The sequence below is a fragment of the Cucurbita pepo genome, chromosome 6 (assembly GCF_057944985.1).
Source record: "Cucurbita pepo subsp. pepo isolate OVF chromosome 6, ASM5794498v1, whole genome shotgun sequence".
Lineage (NCBI taxonomy): Eukaryota > Viridiplantae > Streptophyta > Magnoliopsida > Cucurbitales > Cucurbitaceae > Cucurbita > Cucurbita pepo.
In genome coordinates, this window is record NC_141803.1 from 2,887,673 (window position 1) to 2,904,918 (window position 17,246).

The 17,246-nt window shown below is 38.9% G+C and overlaps 3 protein-coding genes across 5 annotated transcripts; 1 reads left to right on the forward strand and 2 right to left on the reverse strand.

The window, feature by feature from the left end:
* Nucleotides 1-6,677: 6,677 nt before the first annotated feature.
* LOC111797293 (RNA-binding KH domain-containing protein RCF3) lies at nt 6,678-11,810 on the reverse strand. 3 transcript variants are annotated; one of them, XM_087124937.1, is made up of 8 exons: nt 11,630-11,810; nt 10,525-11,225; nt 9,302-9,769; nt 8,909-9,163; nt 8,395-8,718; nt 8,072-8,145; nt 7,885-7,996; nt 6,678-7,313 (listed from the first exon to the last, which is right to left on the reverse strand). In XM_087124937.1, exons 2-8 carry the CDS (start codon nt 11,221-11,223, stop codon nt 7,170-7,172), a joined length of 2,076 nt encoding a protein of 691 aa, XP_086981063.1. In that variant the 5' UTR covers nt 11,224-11,225; nt 11,630-11,810; the 3' UTR covers nt 6,678-7,169. The 3 variants fall into 3 exon arrangements, with proteins under 3 accessions (XP_086981063.1, XP_086981062.1, XP_086981061.1); XM_087124936.1 differs by having other exon boundaries at nt 10,525-11,231; XM_087124935.1 differs by having other exon boundaries at nt 10,525-11,245.
* Nucleotides 11,811-12,876: 1,066 nt separating this feature from the next.
* Nucleotides 12,877-13,200, reverse strand: LOC111797389 (large ribosomal subunit protein cL38-like). Its single transcript, XM_023680374.2, has one exon. It carries the CDS (start codon nt 13,198-13,200, stop codon nt 12,877-12,879), a length of 324 nt encoding a protein of 107 aa, XP_023536142.1.
* A 1,045-nt stretch (nt 13,201-14,245) lies between these two features.
* Nucleotides 14,246-16,945, forward strand: LOC111797093 (uncharacterized). The gene is made up of 2 exons (XM_023679989.2): nt 14,246-15,367; nt 15,934-16,945. The coding sequence occupies exons 1-2, from the start codon at nt 14,748-14,750 to the stop codon at nt 16,652-16,654; spliced, it is 1,341 nt and encodes a 446-aa protein (XP_023535757.2). The 5' UTR covers nt 14,246-14,747; the 3' UTR covers nt 16,655-16,945.
* The last annotated feature ends 301 nt before the right edge of the window (nt 16,946-17,246 follow it).

Below are 17,246 nucleotides of genomic sequence, written 5' to 3' on the forward strand. Positions count from 1 at the left end.
ATATCTAAATTTTTTAAAATCGTCTACCAAACACCCTTAGTCTCCGTAATTTATGCGTTATTTTGTGGGTACTTCCAAAATAAAAATTTGTACTTTATTATTTTTATTATTTTTATTATTATTATTATTATTATTATTATTATTATTATTATATAGTATATTTGGGTAATAATTACATCGGCCTAAATTCACTGCTAACCGATATTATTTTTTTTAGGCTTTCATTTTCGTGCTTCCCCTTATCAATGTGGTTGAGTCTTTCCTTCCTTAATGAGCGGAACACTTTCTATATCTCTGCAGTTTCAATCAAAGACAGTTCCATTCTATCTTAGACGATCTAAGATTACTCAACTCTCCGGCCCCTCAAGGCACTATTGGAGAGTTCACTGGGCCTATCGCTTTCTCAATATCAAATGGAAGCTGTCAAGATTAGCTGCTTTGATTATTTATGTCATTTCTTTTCCTGAAGATGAGAGTAACCCTTAGAAGTAAGGTCAGGTTAATAAATAAGGTAAATAGGTTCAAGTCAGGGAATATCGGTTCAGGGAAGGTTTTCGGTTGAGGCTTTCCTTCCTGTTGAGTCTCATTAATCTTTCCTTAAACCTGACTCAAAGATTTTACAATCCACCTTCCTTGTGGACCAGTGTCCTCGTTGACACGTTGTTGGGCTCTGATATTTTTTGTAATAGCCTAAGCGATTAGTAGATATTGTTCTTTTTAGACTTTTCTTTTCGAGTTTTCCAAACACGTGTAGTAGAGATGTTTCTACACTCTTGTAATAAATGTTTAGTTCGTCTGGAACCAGGATTTAACATAATTTAAAATAAAATCTTATCCATAAAAGAAAATTAGTAATTTTTTTTTTTAAAGGAGCATTTTAAAAAGACCTAAATTAAAAAAAAAAATGAAAATACCACCAAAATAGTATTTAAAGGAAAAAAAAAAAAAAAAAGAGAAAGTAATGGATTTATATTAAGGGACGTCGAAGGTTTTAAAGGATAATGTGTGTCAGACGGCAGGTCTCCAACAACGACCATCCCTTGGGGTTGGCGCCGCCGCCGCCGCCGCCGGTGGCCGACCTGCGTTCCGATCCGACAACGACAACCTTTTTTAAAGGAAAAAACAAAAACAAATCACGTTACAATTAATGTCGGACGTCGGTGATATTTTTAATATTCCCCATATTATATTTAACAACACAACTCTTCTTCACACATTAATTAATGTTTCTGTATTTTTTCCCCTTAATAATGAAAAAGCTTTCATGCATTACAAATAACATCATAATTATTACCACTCAATTATTATAATTCACATAATTCAAACCATTTAGAGTTCTTATCACCGGTTACGTATTGTCACTACCAGTCTCATTGTTTTAAATTGCATCAATGCATCCCACATCCATCAGGGAAAGGTTTTCATACCTTACAACCTGTAACAGCTCAAGCCTACCGTTAATAGATATTGCATCTATTAAGAGAGGTTTCCATACCTTACAACGTGTAACAGTTCAAGCCCACTGTTAGTATACATTGCATCTATTAAGGAGAGGTTTCCATACCTTACAACCTGTAACCGCTCAAGCCCACTGTTAGTAGACATTGCATCTATTAGGGAGAGGTTTCCATACCTTAAACCTGTAACAGCTCAAGCCCACTGTTAGTAGACATTGCATCTATTAGGGAGAGGTTTCCATACCTTTACAACATGTAACAGCTCAAGCCCACTATCAGTAGACATTGCATCTGTTAGGGAGATGTTTCCATACCTTACAACCTGTAATAGTTCAAGCCCACTGCTAATAGACATTACATCTATTAGGGAGAAGTTTCCATACCTTACAACCTGTAACAGCTCAAGCCCATCGTTAGTAGACAGTGTTTGCTTTAACATGTTATATATCACCGTCAGCCTTACAATTTTAAAATACATCCATCAAGAAAAAGTTTCTATACTCTTATAATCCTAAACCCTAAAATAAATATAAAATTATGAGTAGATATTGAGAACAATTTATTTGTTGGCATTAATACCTGCAAATTGTACAGCAAAAGTCAAAATGCAAGCTGTGGTGATGGGTGGGTTGTGTCATGGGTGCACCAATTCACTTTTTTTTTTTTTTTTTTTCATATGTTTGAGGAAATTTCTAAGAAAACAAGAAGATTTTTTATTTTTAATAAAAAAGATTTTAAAATTTATCATTTGGGTTCAATGGAATGGGCAGCAAATTGAAAGCGATTGGCGAGGGAGAGAGAAGGGAAAGGGACAGAGACAAAGCGGCGAGTGTTCTTGCACAACAAGAACAAAGAGAATCGGAGAGAGGAGGGCTGATAATGGCCGCCTGAAACCACCCTTCTTCTTCTTCTTCCTCCTTCACCCTTCTTCTTCTTCTTCCTCCTTCACCCTTCTTCTTCTTCTTCCTCCTTCACCCTTCTTCTTCTTCTTCCTCCTTCACCCTTCAATCAATGGAAGTTACCCACAAAACCCCATTTCCCCTAAACCCCAAATTTGTTCGTCTCCATTTTCTTCAATGGCTGTGGAGTTCTTCAGGGTTCTTCAGGTAACTTCTCACTGCGCCATTGTTAATCGAAGGTCGTTTTCGAGCATTTACAGATAGTTGCAGTACAATGTAGCTTCTCTCTGTTTAATCCTCTCATTGCGTCCATAAAGGCAGACAGGATGGAGCCAGGCAAACAATACCGTAAATATATAATAGTTTCTTCTTTTCTTCTTTGTTTATCCCAAAAATCAGTAAAACATTCATACCCCTTTTCTGTTCTTGTTATTTTTTGGGGGTTTCTGGGATTTCCCTTCACTTTTAAACCAGGATGAACACCATCCATACCTTTCTTCATCTTCATCCCTAATGGGTTTTTTCCTTCATCCCTAATGTTTGAGAAGCATTTTGATGGTATTGCAAATATATGTATCCAGATAATGATATGCTATCCAAATTTCATTTATTGGGTTTTTTTTCCCCTTCTTAATACTTCATTTATTTCTGTTTTGTGCTTGTCTTCTCTTCTTTTGGTAACTTCTATGTTTGTTCTTTGTGTTTGTTTTGCCTGTCCCTTGGATGTCAATGTTCATTACTATTTGTTGCTAATCAAGGGACTTTTAGTTTAAGATTTAGAAGAGGACAAAATCTATTGCTCATGTTACAGAAGTTGACACTCTGTAGCATTTGATGCTACTGTTTACAATTTGTTTGAAATATGTTGTAGCTTGAGAGGTTTTGGAAGATATGGTTTGATGAATGTTCTTGATTGTCAACCATTGGAGCCAGCTGAATTCTTTTTCTTCTCATTATTTTGCCCATTCTTTTCATTTCCGTAACTAGATGACCCAATTCCTAGTTGTTCAAGAATAGTGGCGTGGAGTTTCTCTCGCCCCTTAGCCTTAGGATTTGTAACGTCTCAAGCCCACTGTTAGTAGATATTGTCTTCTTTGGGCTTCTTCCCCTCAAAGCTTTGAAACGTGTCTGCTGGCACTCGTTCTCCTCCCCAACCAATGTGGGATATCACAATCCACCCCCCTTCAGGGTCGAGTATCCTTGCGCGCACTCGTTCCTTTCTCCAATCGATGTGGGACCCCTACTAAATCCACCTCCTTCGGGGCACAGCGTCCTTTATCAAACCTTTCTCTTGTAGTAAAATATTGGGTTGTGACAGGATTAATCAGTTCTATTTCTCGATGGGGGCAAGGGAAGTGATATATATAACTCAGTGGTAAAGTGTTGCCTTGACGTGACGTAAGTCATCGTTTTGAGCCTGATTATCCCTAAACCCAATGTGAATTTTTCTGTTTTTACTTGCTCTCTCGGTCGTGGGACGAGTTATTATGTAGATGTCATTGACAAAAAACGAGTACACCATTGATGCTTTTCGTATGGTGCTTGTTCTCATGGATGGGAGCTCTTGATTTTAGAGCATTGCTCAATTTGTTACAGAGAAAAGTGTTCTCAAATAAAGTGGTATCAACCTCTAGCTCTTTCTGACATGAATATTGCAAAGTCTTCCATCCTTTATGACAAAGGAACTTATGTCAAGTTGTTTCAAATGGTTGAGCCTGAGATTTGAAATTCATGGTGCATTTAAGGAAGGAAAGATGCGGTAGGTGATCAATCTTCACTCACCTCTTTCTGAATACTGTTCTCTGTGTCCTTGCTGAAATAAACTTGTTGATCATGAATAATTTTTTGTTGTGGTTGTTTTGGAATCCAGTCTTTGAGTAGATTGTAAGATGTGACAAGTGACAATCAATGCATGAGAGTGGTGTTTGAATTCATGGGTTTGGAAATGGTGGGGCATTTGTTTGTTACGTTTGTAATGGTGTAGTTTGAGTAAGGAGTAGAGATGTGTTGAGATAACCTCGTCTTTTGACTTTTGACTTTTCCTTCTGAGGTTCTTCTCAAGGTCTTAAAATGCATTTGCTAGAGAGAGGTTTCCACATTCTTATGTAAGGAATGTTTCGTTTCCCTTTCTAACCAATGTGGGATCTCACAATCCATCCTCTTTGGGGGCCCACTGTCCTTGTTGGCACCCCACTCGGTGTCTAGCTTTGATCCTATTTGTAACAGCCTAAGAGGTTCCCACGCCCTTGTATAAGGAATGTTTGGTTTCCCTCTCTTACCAATGTGGGATCTCACAATCCACCCTCTTTTTGGAGGTTTAGTGTCCTCGCTGGCACATCATCCAGTGTCTGGCTATAATTCTATTTGTAACAGCCTAAGAGGTTCCCACGCCCATATATAAGGAATATTTTATTTCTCTTTCCAACCAATGTGGGATCTCACAATTCACCGCCTTATGTTTGGCTCTGATACCATTTGTCCTCTTAGGGATTTCCCTTTCGAGCTTCCTCTCAAGATTTTAAAATGCGTATGCTCGGGAAAGGTTTTCATGTCCTTATACATGATACCATTTGTTCCCCTCTCTAATCAATATGGGATCTCACAGAATCTCTTTGATTACGGTTCATTCATTCAGAACCTGTTGTGCCTTTGACTCAAAAAGATGTAGCAAAACACCCCATGTCTAGGGAAAAGTATTAAATGGGATTTGAATAGGTAAGAGTACATGGTAAGAGATGTACAGCAGAGGTGTCATATTTAGTGTTATCAATGCATGAGGCTGTGGTGAAGTGGGAGGTAGAGGAGAATAAGAATGGTGTGGTGAGAAAAGTGAAGCAGAGAGTCCAATGCTCTGCATGGAAAAGGGAAAGGGCCTCTCTTTTTCTTACCGACTTTTTCATTCAATGTCATCTCTGTGTTAGTGGTTTTGTAAAAGGACACTCAGAATAGCAGAGAGTAGCAGACAGAGAGAGAGAGTCCTTTTGGTTTGGAAGTGTGAGTTTGGGTTTGGGTTTGGGTTTGGGTTTGTGTGTAAAGCAAGCAAGCAAGTGGGTAATGGGTAATGAGTAATGGGTATTTGTATGTATCATTGAATGAAAACGCCAAGCCATGTGTTAATAGTTGGTGGAATGTTGATGATGATGGTGTTTTTGATTCAAACCCCATTGCTGCTGCTGCCAACTGCACGGACACTGCCCCAGATATCAGTGCGATTTGATGGGTGGATGGATGGATGGATACATGGTTGTCTTGTGGCTTTGTTTCTTAGGCTCAAATTCATACTTAGAAAGTAGCAGTGAAGAAAAGATGTGGTGGAGACACCACACACGACTAAATCTAAATGATCTCCATCTCCTATTCTCTGTCTAAAAGGAAAATCTTCTCGAGTTTATAGACTATTTCTTATAATTTAACTCGATAACTAAATAAATTTCAAACATTTAATTAACACACCACTAGGTTGAGGGCCCTCGTTGTTGAAAGGTATCAAACATGCCCTTGTTTGGGGCACGAATTTAAGGCTACTATTAAGCTATTTCAATGAATAACCTCTCTTCGTCACGCTGACACATGTATCTAACATTTAAATGTGCCCTACCAAAAAAAAAAGGTAATAATATCAAGAGCTAGTACTGACTTGGAATATTCTACTCCTTTTTTTCTTACTTCTTTCTTTTTCAATATCCTCTCCACTTTTTGCTTCCTATATTTATCATACTTATTCCCCTTCACTTCCCATTCCACCCCTCATGGCAGCACATCGATTGCCTAAGAATTCCTCGTACCTCGACCGAAACCCCAAAGCTGCTCTTGGTTTCGACAAGAACTTTGACCACGATGGCCAACGTCTGCATTGCTTGTCCATCTATAATTGGTGAAATCCTCCGACATGAATGCCATTTAACTCCTTAGTACTCCCATCACTTTATGTTCTAAGTTCTGTAAATGAACACTATAACCTGCAGGTCTTCTGCCAACCTGTTGTATGGCTTTATGGGTAAATGGTGCAGCACAAAGTGGGCAGGAAAGTAAATTCATAACAAAGGAGCACAGGATTAACTTACCTTTTAATGGAGAGTATCAGCTCAACTACTTCACCTTCGTTTTGGCCATTGACAGTATACTTCCCCATAGAGAGGTACATAGCAAGTACTAAATTGCCCAGATTCTCTTTCACCTGGATCTGGCCCGAAGATATTGAGCTCGAGCTGGATCCATTCAAGGCTTGGCCCAAGATGTCAAGACATACAAACCCTTCAAAACTTGAACTGATTAGTACAAAATCCTAGTAATAATAAAAACACCACCTGGAAAAAGCATATTATTGTCTCGAGTGAGTTTGAGTTCATGACTGCTACTAAAATTTCAACAATGTTAACAGAGCCAAAACATAATGAAGATACGTCTTAAGAGGGAAAAAAAAACAATGAAATTTCTACCCCTTATGTATTGTTTTAACCCCTTAGTACAAATTTTGCAGTCAAGGAACCAAGATTTTCAAATGCCAAGAGTTTCACAAAAATATGGCCATAGTTAGGCTGTGTTTACATATAGAGGTGAAAAATGTCCCAAGGCCATAAACTTCAGATATTATAGACTGCAGCTGCCAAGTGTTCGTCAAAATTTGCAGATTATGGCAAAACTAGCGGCCCCAAGGCGTATCAGCAGTTAATACTCGTCTGTGCAACATCCTTTCTCCAAAACAATCAGCCCAGAGATAAGAAAGTAGTCATTGTATACCTACAATCAGAAATAAACTTCGCCTACGACCAAACGAAACAGCCAAACTTTATAGTTGCCTGAACAGAACAAATCAACTAGACTCTGTCTCGCTGATTACAAAAGCTTGAATAAGACTCTGAGCCGCATGGGTTTGCTCGGGCGTTCCAGAAATGATAATCACAGTTTCAACAGCTCCTTGCTTTGGCTCAGTAATCGTAATTTTTGCATCAGAAATCTACATGAAAGATGTGTTCAGTGAGAAAGTATCCACATTCCAGTAGATTACTAGTTGGAGATATCCCTTCCTACTTTTCATTTTTCACGACGAAAAGCTTTCTCATTATAGATTACGAGTAGTAACTTCATTTTCATTTTCAAATGACTGCAATATTCCACCGTGATCTCACTATTCCATGTATAAGGACATTTACAAAAGGCAACTAAAGCATGCATGACATCCATCGGATGGGTTTCACTTTGAAGAAGATGATCGAAAAATATAAAAAAGAAAACAACCATTGAGAGGTCAACCACAGCAAATACATGTTAACTAGCCAAGGGTAATTTCGTTTTTTCTTTTTCCTTTGTTTCTTTTCTTTTCCACTATCCCTTTTTTTTCTTATATTGATAGAAAAGAAAGATTCAAGTATTTCTACAAGAGATTACATCTATATAATGACATGAGCTATTACTTATATTTGTATGTGCGTTCCTCAAAATAATTTTGTAAATAAATATGTAATATTAAAGAAAATCTTTTTGTTTTTGTTTTTCTGGATCTAAATTACAAAAATGAATGTTCATACCTGACGAATCTGTTTCAAACATTCACCATTCTCTCCACAAATAACGGGGACAAGGTCTCGAGGAACAGCTACTTCAACAGTGGTGCTCGTAATAATAGCTGGATTATTTACTCTGCATAAATAAAATAAAAATTAAACACTGACATCCATAAGTGAGAATAGGTAAAATAAATGGCAGATAGCAGACCCTCCAAATCCAGCGATTCTCCTATGATGGGCTCCTGTAAAGTCTGGCAAGCCAACACCACCTTCAACTAGTCCCTGAAATACAGTTTAGAGGAGAGACTAAGGTTATTAACTTTCGAAAGTCACATTCTTCATTTTGGATGATTCGTGGAGAAACTGTTATGTAACTTGATATAGTTATAAGGATAACCCAAGAATATGAAGTAAGTGCATATTTTAGACCAACACAAGTCAGAAACTTAATGGAGATTTCTTTGTTAGGCTGAAAAATAATCACGAATGTAGACACCCAAAGCTAATTATTGAAAAAGTGAAGTTAAATACCTGAGAGCTCCATGGTTTTCTATCAGATAACAGAGGAGCACCTGGCCTATGAAGAAAAGCAGGTCGATCATCTCGCAAATCACTAAGTGAAGGAATGCCACTAAGAGCATCAAACTTGTGAAATGAGGGTCCTAAATTTGAATAGATTCCTGGAGGTGACAATTCCCTCCTTCCAAAATACGAAGGAAATGAAGGAAGTCTATCAACAAATGCAGGATTTGGATGATTATTAATTGATGGAAATGCATCGCGGAAAAAATGCTGCCTCAGCCGAGTAGTTATCTGCAACATAGCATCTTGAACTGTTTCAGGATCTCCATTTATCTGTCAGTAAAGTGACATGTCAGTAATTATTTAAAGTTAGATGCAATAGTACCAGATTATGAAGGAAATCCCAAATACCATACCCAAAATTAATAGAATCTACTTAGCATGAATCAGCAATGATATTATCTTAACCAAATTTGTATGATCCTGTTACTATTACGTATGATAATGCAACAACTGAACAAACCTGGACCATTTCTTCATCTTCACCAACACACTTTGGGACCTGCTCCTTTCCTAAAATACGAATATATGCACCAGTCGACTTTCTCATTTCAGCTATGATGGAGCCACCTTTCCCAAGAAGACAACCAATTTGATTGGAGTAAACAAGAAACCTAGCCACCAAGTTCTGCTCCTTGCTGTCTGGTACAGCCTTGACAATCCTGGCCTGAACGCGAAAAACAGCATCTTGTACAGGTGATATTCTGTCATCTGGATTCTGCGAAGTTGAATTAGTCTCAAAGGGTTAATGAAAAATAATAAAGTAACCAGTTTATAAATGAAGAGTTAATAGAGGGCCAATATGGCCAATATAAAAAATCTCATGATTCAAATACTCAATGGATTATTACCCTACCGCAGGACCAGTTACAAGTATAATGCGATCGTCTGGGTCCAAGGCACTTTCAATAACTTTGATGTCACAGCCTGTCTCTTGCTGAAGAGCCTTTACTACTACTCCTCCTTTTCCAATCACATTTCCAACTCTCTCAGATGGGCATAATAAACGAAAACTTAAAATTTCTTGAGAAGGTTTGATTCGACCAGGAATGCTGGTTTCATACTGTTTATTAGGAGCAAGAGACGGTGTACTGGAATGAAAGTTGCCAACTTCACGAGGCACAGAGTAAGGGCCTGCATGAGCATTAAGAGAACTACTACCCAGAGGATAATCATGAGCCCAAGAACGAGACTGTCCAGATGAATGTGATGACTGTGCAGTCATGCTTGAGGTGACAGGATCCTTATCATGGGGTGAATTTTCAATTAGCTGCTGAAAAACAAGTTCAAGAGCTCTATTTACCACATCATTTCCTCCGCTAATCTGCATTCGTAACATCATGTAAATAAAAATCAGGAACTGGAAACTGAACAAGTCTTTTGTTGGGATGTTGCCACAAAATTATGGGCATTATGGCTACAAAAATCCAAACCACTACTTTCTTTCAACGGAAGTATGAGTTAAATAGTTGTCCATGTTGCCTGAATCTTACTTCAAATATTCATCAGGAGACAAAAGTGCAAAAATGCAGGCGTGGCAGGACCAGCAGTCAGGCAATAGTATTCCATAAAATGCTTAAACTCTTATTCCTTTTCAGTTCATCACTTTATTGTTACATGCTAGGGACGTGAATAATGGGCAGTACATAGTATACTCTAAAAAACGTCTAATGGAATGCAATTACTACTCAACTAATGATATGAGTTGTCTGCCAGTTTCAGCAACCAAAAAATGTATAATCAAGTCATGGAAAATAGTTATTTCACAATATACTAAGGACCAAACTAGTAAGGATGAAAATGTTGACAGAAGCTAAGAAAATTCAATATATCTCTTGTTAATGAACCAAAGTTAACCATTTGAGCATTGCAAAAAACTTCGCCCAAGTAACAATATTTAAGAAAACAAGTTAAACAGGACGAGAACAGATCCAGAAAGTTTCCAAAAAATAAATAGTAAGAGGTGATTTCAAAATAAGGGATAAAAAAAAAAAAAAAAAAAAAGAGTTTTTGTTTTTGCTTATAAACTATGAATTTCAAATTTTTATTATTGTGCACACACGAGCTCTCCAAAATTACCTGGACTAGCTCATCGCTGGAAGTTGCGCACGGAGGAAGTTTATCCCTGGGAAGAATTCTAATTTGCGCTCCACTATCAGATGACATTTGTTTGATTACACTGCCACCCTTTCCCAATAGGCACCCAACTTGACTAGAAAGAACAAGCAATCTTAAAACAAATGTAGACAGCTTATCACCTTCAACATCTGCCCCCGGTTCTTCATCAAAAATCTTCTCAGAAACAAGAAAGAGGGCTTTTCGCAATTGCAAATATGGAACCTCCTTTTGTTTAGATTCTTCCCCAGGAAGAGAAACTTTGTCTTCCTTCTTTGTCCACTCGGCATTATCACCCTCATTCTCCTCGACTTCAGAATTTTTGTTGTCTTCCTTATTCTTCTCCTCGGGGTTCACTTCAGTTTCTTGATTAGAGCCTCCAATTACTACAATTCTCTCATCACATCCAGGGATAGTGTCTTCTACTCTGATTTCTACGCCTGTTTCTTCACTAATTTTAGACAAAACATCTCCATCTCCACCAACAAGGCTGTCAATTCTGGAAACAGGAAAGAGAACACGAAAGATAGCATAGCCAGGAGACAATTTGAAGGATTGCTTATGCGAACGAGACCCTGATGTCTTCTGCCACTTTCCTTTCCCATTGGACTTGACAATGTTCCGATCACGTGATCTCTTTGATGGAGTCAATGGAGCAGACATTCCTGCAACTAACATGGAAAAACTGTTCCAAATTAATTAACCGATGACAAAGATAACTGAACTTCAGGAGTGCCCTGTACTAGAAAACCAGTATGTATATTGACCCCAATTGCATGTACCAACACATTCGTCGAAATAAGAACAAATTGACACTAAAGAAACAAAAAACAAAGAATAGGAGCACTCTCTCTATCTCTCTCTCCACACACGCACATAATATCCTCTTCCTTCCATCATAACAAATTTACAAATGCACGAGTTAGCGGAACGATTGAACCCTGAATCTTGATTGCCCAAATGAAGCAAGTTTTGTTACCAGTAAAGTCTAAAAGACAGAGACCCGGCTAAGGCAAGATAACGAAAAGCTTGAAGAAGAGTAAGAATGTCCGCTACTAAAAGAACTTACAGTTGCAGGAATATTATGAGATTCTAGGTCGACGACGACCACCACCTTCAATGGAAATTCCGGTGCGAAATGCTGTCCTGTTTTGAGCTCCGAGCAGTGCAAAAGGGTTGGCGAAATGAACGAAATCCCTAAACACTGAAATTCCTGAAAAGAAAACGAGTGGTTTTTGCGGTCTGCTTTTGCATAATTTCTGTCTGGTTTACTGTAATGCTGAGACGGGTCGGGTTTAGAGCCCTGGGTCGTTTGCCCAACTCTGCGGCCTCATTGTTAGGCCCGACCCGAAAGTGAAAAAACCGGGTTATCAAATAATAAAAAATTAAAAAAAAAACAATTTTTTCATATTAAAGTTTTGAATTTAATTGACAAATAAATAACATTTTACCTCATAAATAGCATATAAAGTTCTTGGTTTTCTTTCCTTACAAATAAGATAATTAGAATTGTGATAAAATTAAAAAATACAATAAACTTTAGTATCCCATAAAATTAAAATTCCGACGTTTTTGTCGTTTATTATTATAGAAATATAACAAATTGGATTAATAATATGGTCGAGGTAGTCGCATTTTATAAGGTTTGATTACATTTTTTTCTTTTTTTATCTTTCTGTTTTTTTTTTTTTATTATTATTATTAATATTATTTTGTCATAGATCAGGCATCAAATTTGAAGTTATCTTTGTTCAATTAATACAATTTTCAATTTTTTTATTTTTAGTTACAGTTCCTTTTCTTGTAAATTTAATTTTCATTATTTCTAAGAAATGGGGTGAATTTCTAAGATTCAAACTAAAAATTGCATTTAAATCGCACACCAAACAGCTTTCATAAAATAGTTTAATCGAATTGTCAGAAAATGAATTCGCACAAACAACGTGATTATCATGTAAAGAATAATTGAAGTAATTGGATAAAATTCATCGAATTATTTCATGAGTTCTTGTGAATTGATGCTCTAGAATTAGAGAGACGGAGAATCTAAACAATTAGGTAGTTTTTCCTCAGGACTCTTAAATCTAGGGTTCTACTCCGAGCAGCATACCAACAGGTTAGGGGCAACAACATCCAATTCTTGATACGAACAAATCAATCGAGACGCGTTTCGTAAACAAAAACAAATCCAGATAGCAGCATTGATTAAACAGAGATTGAAGCACACAATTCCTCAACCAGAGTCCGATTAATACGTCGAGGATACAAATAATACAGGAAAAAAAAAAAAAAAAAAACAGAGAAGAGTTTCTAGTGTTACTCGGTCGTAGGCGGTGCTTGTGCAGACGAAGCAATCGAAGAGGCTACCTCGACAATTTCATCGCTGGAGATTGATGAAACCACGGTCCAGTCCGGTGGAAGAGGCGGCAGAGGAGGATATACAGTCGGCTTGCGCCGAATGTCCCATGGCTGAGATTTCCGTGGCCTCGTTTTCATGTGGTGTGCAGTCGCCTTCTTGTTTGGCCTCGACGAGCATTCAATCACCAAATTCCCGCCGGAGCATGGAGCTGTTTTGCTTGCCGATGAATTCAACAATGGCGGAACCGAAATCCTACCGCCGAAAAAGGTGGAAATCGACATTGTTCCTTCAGAGCAACAGGGTAAGAAATGCAATAGAGACCTACTGAATGGGATTACATTCGTTATCTTCGTTTCTTTTAATTTTTTTTTTTTTTTCATTTCAAAATAATATGAAAATAGTTCGACTTTATTGGGCCGCTTCCCTTATATAAGCCCATAAGCTAAATGTTATTGGGCTTTCTGCTGTCAATTGGACTTACAGTTTTTTTAATTAATTTTTAATTTTTGGAAACTAACTCGTTTTTTAATAGGTGAAATTACCAATTTAACCCTCCAATTTCGAATTTATATAGAAAATTTTAAAATTATTTAATAAATTTTAAAATATACAATTTTTTAAACTAGAAAATATGATGTGCGACAATATGATATTTGTTATGCTGAAATGAGTTGAATCAAACCATACTTCATCTGGTTTTACGTGCCCGAATTATAAGTTCTGTTCAATGAATTTATCTAATTATCTCGAATTATGAATTTAATCCATATTGGTAAAACTTGTTGTATTTTTAATTTAACCTTACTAGGATTTGGTGTTTGTATTTAATTAGAATTTGCCACGTCATAGGATCGACACGTGGCTCGATTTCAAAAGGCGAGAAGTGACGTCATGATGATATCGGAGATTGGATAGAATTTTGTTTATATTTTTGGAGGGAAAAAAAGAGCAGATCCTACGGCCAGCAAGAAATCGTCCGAACCCACACAGATGGGACCACGTGACCTTCACACGTGTGACGCCGTGGATTTTATTTTATTTTATTTTTGTTGGCAATTTTAATATTTGGAAGAGGGAGATTCGGGATTGGTGGTCAGGATGGCGTGCAAGTGACGTGGCTGCTCCCGGAGAAAGGGTAAAGTTGGAAATGTAAGTGAAAAGATGTAAAGTGGGACCGGTGGGGACCACGGTATAGGGGGATTAGGGTAGAGGGGTAGGAGCTGAAGGACGTGGTTAAGTTGAGTTAATTGGAGTTAGAGGGAGGCGGGGGGTTGAATATTAAAAAATAAAAAATTGAGGGACTGAATTATAATTTGATTGACAGGCTGTGTACAGCTGTACACCAAATTCTGAAACCTTCTCCATTCCCAGCCTGTTTGTAACTAATGCTTCTCTCTCATGAAATTCATTCTTCGTCTTCCTTCTCTGTTTTTGTACTTTCTCCTCCTACGAACAGTGAACGATTTTGCGGTTTTTGTTTTGGTAGTGTGATTGATTAGGTGTTAGCCATCGAAGTGGGTTTTGGTTTGTGTTCTTCTTCTGCTTAGGTTGTACTATTTGTTTCCATTTCTGCACTGCATTTCTGGTTTCTCAAACCCTGTAGCGAAAGAACCGCTGTGGAATCGAGGTTATTCTTATGGTAATGGAGTTTCTGAGGGTATCTACGCGCCATTTTGCACGCATTTTTAGGTTTTGCTTCCATGATTAAGATTCTTTGCTCTGACAGATTCAACTCTCGCTTTCTTTGCGAGTTGTTGTTGTTGTTACTGCTGCTGTTGTGAGTTGTTCTTGCGTGTTGAGGTGTTTAGTGAAGTGCAGAGGGGCGGCTATGGATCCCTGCCCATTTGTGCGACTCACCGTCGGGAATCTGGCTCTTAAGGTTCCGGTGGCGTCTAAGCCGGCACGTTCGGTTGTTCATCCTTCTTCGTCTCCTTGCTTTTGTAAAATCAAGTTTAAGAAATTACCGGTGCAAACAGCTGTTGTGCCGTTTATTCAACCGGATAATCAGTTTCCCGATGGGCAGGTTCAGTCCACGGCGGCTACTTTTCATCTTAGTAAGTTTGATCTGGACAAGCTCGCTGGAAAATCTTTATTCGCTTCGAAACCGTGCCTCAAAATTTCCATCTATAGCGGGCGGAGAGGCACGACCTGCGGCGTCGACTCCGGAAGGCTCTTGGGTAAAGTGTCTGTACCTTTGGATCTGGCGGGAACTGAAACTAGGGCAACAGTGTTTCATAATGGGTGGATTTCAGTGGGGAAAGAGTCCAAGGATTCTTGTGCGCAATTCCATTTGAATGTGAAAGCCGAACCCGACCCGAGATTCGTGTTTCAGTTCGACGGCGAGCCCGAATGTAGTCCACAGGTGTTTCAGATTCAGGGCAACATCAGGCAACCCGTATTCACCTGCAAGTTCAGCTTCAGAACGGGCGACCGGGCTCAAAGATCCAGGTTAGCTACAAGATAATCCCTCATTCTCCGCTAATCTTAATAACTTTTTCTTTATTTGTCGAATTTGTTTCAACTGATGTTCGCCTTTTAGAGGTAAAATTTTAGTTGCATTATCCTTCAATCTCGGTTCGTATCTATGATCTTTTTAGCTTGCACACAAATTCTTCCTTTCCGCGCGTTCCTAGATTGTGTTCTTAGAATTTGAATGCTCGAAACCGGAATGCGTAAAGCTTTCCATGTAGTGTACGGTAAAGTTACACTAAATTCTAGGGCTCTGCTTTACTCTTTCCTTAATGTAAGATTAAGAGCTAAAAAAAGCAAGAGACAGAAATTAAGGTTGTAAATGGGTATTATTGCATCTTTATTCTCAATGCTTCATCCTCACTAAAATCTTCAAGTTGCAGTTATTATTCTCTGTCCCCCACGCCCCACTTTTCTTTGATCTCTTACTTTATTCAGCATTTGAATGATGTTGCTAGTTTAGGTAATTTTACTTGGCTATTATTCAACTGTTTGTTCTTGTCAATTCTAACCTGGTCGGGTTCCCTATTTTGGATTCGTTCCAGATCATTGCCTACAGAATCAAGCATTTCAAGGGGGTGGCTTAGCTCGTTCGGAAGCGAAAGGGAGCGCCCAGGAAAAGAGCGGAAGGGTTGGTCAATCACCGTCCACGACCTTTCCGGTTCACCCGTCGCCGCCGCTTCAATGGTCACACCATTCGTTGCGTCGCCGGGTTCCGACAGAGTCAGCCGGTCCAACCCCGGTTCATGGCTAATTCTTCGACCCGGAGACGGCACATGGAAGCCATGGGGCCGGCTCGAGGCTTGGCGCGAGCGAGGCGGATCAGACGGTTTAGGATATCGGTTCGAGCTGATTCCGGACACGAACGGTGGGATGAGCGCGGCGGGGATTGTTCTGGCAGAGTCTGCTCTGAACATGAACAAGGGGGGGAAGTTCGTGATCGACTTGGGTGGAAGCTCGAACGGGAGGTCGACGCCGGCGAATCCGACGTCGCCGGCATGCAGCCCGAGGAGCAGTGGAGACTATGGGTACGGACTATGGCCGTACTGCGTGTATAGAGGGTTCGTGATGGGGGCAAGCGTGGAAGGGGAAGGGAAATGCAGCAAGCCGAGAGTGGAAGTGAGCGTGCAGCACGTGAACTGCACAGAAGACGCGGCCGCATTCGTGGCATTGGCAGCGGCCATCGATCTTAGCATGGACGCTTGCAGGCTGTTCTCTCAGAAGCTGAGGAAGGAACTGTGTCAGCCATTGGATCTTGTTGCTTGAGATTCCATCTAATCTCTCCGAAAAAATGGAACAAAACAAGTCCCGTGATCCTTTCTTTTCTTTTTCTTTTTGAATGCGTTAGGGTTTTTTAAATGGCGCAATTTGTGGTCGATGGATTTTTGATTCCATCGTCTATGTGGAATTTGGGTTCTGCTAACAAACATTTTACAGAGTTTTTGTACAGTCTGTAAGAGAGAGAGAGTAGAGACGGACAGAGCACTGTTTTTCTCTTCCTTTTTTTTTTTTTTTTTGTTCTTGTAATAGTTGGTGTGGCATTTTCTGATTTCCATCCTTTTTTAATGGGTTTGGTAAAGAATTTTGAATGCTTGGACTGTTATAACCTACTTGGTTGAGTTCATAGCAGCAATGAATAGAATTTTGGTGCCCTAAACCTGGTTGAATTTGGTTGGCGGAGGAGACGAGACCTTTATAATGGTTTAATATTCCATAGCTACTTTTCTTTGGTTAGGCTATGACTTGGGGGTTTCAATTACATAATGCCTCACCTCAAATTTAATATTCTTCTCTTGGTTTTGGGTTTGATTTTCTTTCAACCACCCAAATTCCCGTTGAAAATTCTATATATATATAT